Here is a 6,000-nt window from a genome sequence, read left to right as displayed (position 1 = left end):
GAGAACCTACCACACACCTAGGTAAGTTGTTCACCTAGAACCTGAAGTTGAATATTGTGGAGGTGAGTGGATTTGTTTTTGAAAACTCAAATGACATAGAAATAATTGGGCCAAATGGAAACCAAAATGTCTCTCGTTGGCTCTCTCTCAAATGTGCTCATTAAGATACCCGATGAATTTATACCTTGGGCAGGAAACCGATTCTGCACGCAACACAAAATCAAAGTGGAAACACCACTTTCTATAGGGCTATGTTCATGTTTACTCTGCTTTCTGTGGCTCCAGATGACAATTCATCCTTTTATATAGTGGAGGTTTGTTATGAACAAAAAATCAGTCACCAGACAAGTTTAAAACTCATGTCAGTTCTTTGCATTGTTGCTGTTACAAAACTAATGAATAATAATTAGTAAGCAATTAGTTGTAAAATGATAAATATAACTTCAGAAACTTTTTTTCTTTGTTAGGTACATAGTGGGCAGCCTGTTCAAAAGCAGGAGAATTTACAAGTAACTTTCTTACATATGAACATTTATATGCCAAAAACTGAGATCTTGGAAAAGTCAGCTGTTCTGAATACAAGGGCTATTGTTCCATTTCATTCTCTGAAAGAATTTAATTTTTTTTTCTTAGCTAAATTTTCTGATCTGCCAGCTGGGTATAAGCCAGAAGGGTTATCCAGTCAGACCTTACTGTGAGATTTACAATGAGAGCGCATCTAAGGTTTGTTTATTTCAGAATTAAAATGTAATTGTATAGAGCCATTTAAATAATTAAAGGGCAACAGGAAAAAAAAATGCCATGAAACCAAACAAATCAGTAAAAGTCATGGAAACCATCAGTGATATTTAATTCAGAAATTCTCTTTGTTCGGGGACTCAGCTGAAAGAAAACAGCTGGCCTTCGTTCAATGCTCTAAATTAAAAACAATCTAACAAGGTCTATGGGGATAACTCTTTTAGCTACATATTGGAGAGCAGATTCATTTCTACCGAGTAAATGTAATAGCACTCAAAGCTAAAAAGGAAATTCCTCAGAACTGAGGTAGTTTCTAAGTATCAGCACATTTTACAATCCCTCACAAGCCAACTTAGCTATTTACAATCCATTTTTTCCCACACATAAATTCATAACCTTTTCAATTTTATGCTTCCATGATTTATTTTCTAAAGAAAAAATATAGCCAGAATATGCATATTCTACTACCATCATGTTTTAATAAATAACTGGCTACTTCTAGTAAAATTACGTCTCCAGGATTGGTCATATCAGCCAAGAATATTCCATCATTATAGTACTGCAGAAATTTGGTGTGAAAAGGAAAGTTGAATACAATGCTGACCCTGAGCTAACAAGTAGTTAATGGTTCAATATAAAAATAGAAAATTATCCTTACAATGCAAGGTTGGCATATAACAAAACCCTCTCTGTAGATTATTCTCATGGCTGGAAGTATCTCGCCAGATTCTAATGGCTGTCCAAAAGCAGGAAGAGATGTGCAGAATCATTTTTAGTCCTTCTGCAGACTTTTGGTAACTCTTTTAAAGTGATTTCATTCTTTTCGAAAATATATATTCCTCTGATGAATTGTCACTTGCCACAAAACCGTTCTAGTTGGGAACGGAGACTCCTCGAGCAGCCCTCACTATGGTCATGTGGTGCCTTGGCCAGCAGGTTTGGGTGGTCTCTACTAATCCTCTGAAGTGACTGCATGTGACGCTCCTATGAGATGGGATCTGTCAGACCCGCCCATCCTAGCCCATTGCTAAACTCAGGTCTGTCGGACGACAGTGCAGTGTGCTACTTAGCCAGTCTTAACCCTTGGCCTTCTGACCAGAGGGGAAACAACACTCCTCTCAAAGCATAAAAAAGATCCCTCAACGTCATCCACATTCAACTAACGAACTGGCAGACAGAATATACGTTGGCATCGGTATGAGCAACAACATGAATTGCAGCCCACTGAATGCGACCTACCGAGGAGAGAGGGCGCTGCTCATGTAGAACTGGAGTATTGGGTTTACACCTAGTCACCAGGGGGAACACCCGACAGCTCTTCTCAGCTTATGGGAACCTGGAATTCTTGGTCGTCTCTTCCAATTTAACCAAACATCCTGTAAAGGCAGTATAACCTGTGCCTGGTGGTAATGCTTTATGCAAATGGGGCATACGGCTTCTAAACCAATTACGCCTTCACGTCCTGTTCTACTGAATCAAGACAAATTACCTCCGCTTCTCTCCAGATAAGGCAACTAACATAACGTGAAGAAATGGGAAGATAATTACATGAAACATACCTTTTGCTTGTTGGCTTATTATTTTCCCCCTAATGTGATAAATAAAACTTGCTTCTGTACAGATATTTCATATTTCAGAAACACGTACTTGTTACATACCAAGCTAGGACCCTGTTTTTCTTGTCAGAAAGGTGGTAAAATAACATTTTTTCTTTAAAAAGGCAAGTGATAAAAACACAAATGCATCGCTAACTACGGGTCTGTATATACACTTTGTTAGCCACTTTTACCATGGATTCTTGGTGAACATCAGACTAACCGTCCGCGTCAGCGTTATTTCCAGAACAGCAAGTGGAAAAAAAAAATCAACACTTTTAAATCAGTGGCCACGTAGTAAAAACTGTACACGGTTGTCCATTCACTTAAAAAGCCAAGTCACTCGATGGTATAAAAGTGAAAACAGGTGCCTTTTCACTCTGGTAATCAAGTCTCTATCGCCCTACGTCACACAATTATCTCCATTGTCTTTGCATGGCCAAGAGTACGATGCTAAAGAACAAGGCTGCTTGTGATAGGCCGATGTGGGCAGCCGCAGAAGTGTTCGTGTTTTTGTCCATCTTGTTCGTTTTCCCAGTAACTTCGGTTACATTGAACTCAAACTCGGGAGAGCACTGCTGATATTCGCAACCACTTCCACTTCCTTCCCCGCTGCTCTCGTCACCTGTAAGAAACAAATACATTTTGCTTATATTCCTGTCAGAGGCCCTGAATTGCAACACCCAACACAAAATATCTGAAAACACGACTCTGGGGACTCCTTCCCACGTGTTTACTTCTGAGGCCTTTGCTTAAAAGTAAAATGCTGCACTCTTATGGAACTTAAGTATGGGATTCAAGGAGCTGAAACTTAAGCACAAACTTAAGTTTTGGGTTGTGATCAAGTGCTGTCCTAGATTGGGTTGCATCCTAAGTATAAAGAAGATTCAGCTTGAAATAGTATTCCAGGGGCTTCATCTCCTGCTCCCATACACTTGGTGAATCTGAGCTTTAAATCAACTTCCTCTTTATACACAATCCGTTTAAAACACACACTTACTTATGTCAAGGAAGTCAACATCATTGCCATTGTAAGCATTCTTCATTTTATTGGTCATCACGCGAAGGGCCATGATTTGCTGACGAATCACCATATCTGGTTTTGTAATGTCAACTTCTACTTCTGGATTGTTCACCTGATTGGCTAGCCCATTGCCGGTCACTGCAAAGACGTACCTGAAAAGGAAAACGTTCCATTATAAAAGATGCGTGTTGCACCATAAAGTGTTTTAAGATGCTCTGAGGGTTCTCTTGCACCCTTTGAATAGAGGTTTGCTTTCACACAATTTTGGAGAAACGGGATTTTCCTTCCGGCACAGAAAGAGAAAAATACCAGGCCCTTCTGAAGTAAAATGGCTTGTCAGGAGAGAAAAGGATTTTCTATCATTTCGGGCAATGAAGAGATTTTCCATGATCCTTCATCTTTCTGGCTATGGATATGACTACGCTGTGGTGCTATTTCAGGATACTTCTGGAATCCCAAAATAGCTATTCCGCATCTTGACAGTACACCCGTTATTTTGAAATATCTTTCAAAATAAAGGGTGCACTATTCCGACGTCCCTATAAACCTCATTCCATGAGGATTAAGGGACGTTTTGGAACAGCGATTTATTTCGAAATCTGGCTCCGTGTGGACGGACAGCGCCAAATTACTAAATAAGATATTCGAAATGAACTAAAAACAAGCTACACAATTGCGTAGCTTATTTCAAGCTAATGGTGCAGCGTAGAGTTGTAGACGCACCCTCTATGACACTGTGGCCAAGTGTAGATTGATTTCAATGTCATTCTGGATCAAAGGCAACAGCCTTACTCTGTATTTGCACCAGCATAACTGAGAGCAGAATTTGCCTGCATGAGCGTTAGTTCTTAGCATGTGAAAGCTAAAATTTTGGTGATTTATAGGGGATATTGGCAGAGTTGTAGTGACTAAGGGACTGAACTTTCAATTTGTCCAACTCTAGCGGAAAGAGGACATGTGTCATCAGATCTGTAAGATCAGATGTCAGGAAATGATATTATATATTTGTTCGAAAGGCAGAGATTGGAGAAGAATTTACACTAGTCTTGCCCAGGCATTGAGTGGCCAAAATTATTCTGTCAAGTGGTCAGAGGGCGCATGTTGATTGAAAGCACTGTGATGTACAGCTGAGTTGCAGTCTAGATTTTTTTCCCCCTGAAACACGCAAACTTAGCATACCCAAAGTAGTATTTATGATCGGCATGATATTGTCACCTAAAGAGAAGGACAATTTTACAGCTTAGTTAGGAGGCTAGTGCCAATTCTGTGACAGACTAGTTACCTGACATCAAAGCAAACCTGAAGAATTTGAGGAAAGTAACTTTTTTAAATCTCAAAGATTATTTATTCTGCAAAAACGCGTGTTTGTAAGTATCAGACGTTCGACCCTGATTCGGAAAAGCGTCCCTATTCAAGAACATGCCCTGTGTGCTTAACTTTAGCCACTTCACTCCCATTGTAAATATTCCATTGACTACTGACTGTGAACATGGGGTGCTCATCAGTGCGACGCAAGCGTATGCCAAAAATGAAGAGCTGTGCTTAAGTGCGGCTCTAAACTGGAGTGGATTTTAAATGATGCTTAAATACGACCCTGAATTGGGGCCTTAATTTTCAGCATTTTGCCTCAGTGTTGTGGTTAGAAGATCTGAAGAACATTTGGAGGGAATCTGCTGTGTGGGAAATTATTGATTGTTCATCTTTTTGGAGCAGTTCTGTACAGGAGGACATCGGATTTGACACAGCCACGTACTGTTTTCATTTCATGGGGTTCAGAATAGGGATGTTAAATTGCGAGTAATCGACTAATTGAATAGTTAATGCATTTTGCATCGACTATTCGATTAGTCAGGGTCTGATCCCAGAATCCATGTGGCACTGTCACTTTGAAGTACCCCCTCCTTTCCCTTCTTTCCCTCGCTGCCTCTTTCTGATAGAGGCAGCAAGGGGGTGAGGGTGGGGGGAGGAGACACTAGTCAACTAGCCTGTCGACTATCCGAGAAGCATTTGCTTATCGGATAGTCGACTAATCCTTCCCATCCCCTAGTTCAGAATGGGTCCATTTTGCACAAAACTTTCCACAACTTTTTTCAGTCCCCCCCCCCAAAAAAAACTTTCTTCTTTTCTTGGGGTATGAGAAAAACAAACAACTTTGATACCAGGTTTCAAAATAAGTCAATTAAAAACACTGCCCAGTCTTGGGGAAAGACAGAACATTTCTACGGCCCTGATAATTGTTCAGAAATGTTCCCTTTTCAAAAAGAAAAGGCTTTTTTAAAAAAATATGTGAAAACTGGTTTTACTGCTGAGCTGAGGAGTGTAATATCAGACCTGAAACATTGGCAAAGCCATCCAAAGTAACTTATTTCTCTTTTTTTCCCCTCTGATTTCTGTTCCTACAATAACCCTCATGGAGGTTCCCTACCCTAGAGGAATCATGTCGCTACAAAAAAACCTGCTGGGAGTTTCTGGCAGGACTGATTCTCCATGAACCCCAGAACAGACCCTACAGTTCCGAAAGTATATGAATAGCAGGAATCTAGAGGTCAGCCAGATGACAGGCAGATGGTCTCTGAGCAGGGCGTTATTCTAAGACTTTAGAGATCTGGCCATCTCTGCCACAGTCTGTGTGTGACCCTGGTC

General features: G+C 40.4%; 1 protein-coding gene across 1 annotated transcript in view; it reads right to left on the bottom strand.

Moving 5' to 3' along the window:
• Window positions 1-349: 349 nt before the first annotated feature.
• The window catches only part of GPC4 (glypican 4), a 137,903-nt gene continuing 132,252 nt past the window's right edge, over window positions 350-6,000 (bottom strand). The window contains exons 8-9 of the mRNA XM_075941139.1: window positions 3,334-3,509; window positions 350-2,958 (exon numbers count right to left, since the gene is read on the bottom strand). Of these exons, the coding sequence (XP_075797254.1) occupies window positions 2,750-2,958; window positions 3,334-3,509 (385 nt within the window). The 3' untranslated portion in view covers window positions 350-2,749. The remainder of the gene's footprint in view (window positions 2,959-3,333; window positions 3,510-6,000) is intronic.

The sequence above is a fragment of the Pelodiscus sinensis genome, chromosome 13, assembly GCF_049634645.1.
Source record: "Pelodiscus sinensis isolate JC-2024 chromosome 13, ASM4963464v1, whole genome shotgun sequence".
Lineage (NCBI taxonomy): Eukaryota > Metazoa > Chordata > Testudines > Trionychidae > Pelodiscus > Pelodiscus sinensis.
Note: the sequence above shows the minus strand (reverse complement) of the source record. Positions and strands in the feature narration are given on the sequence as shown.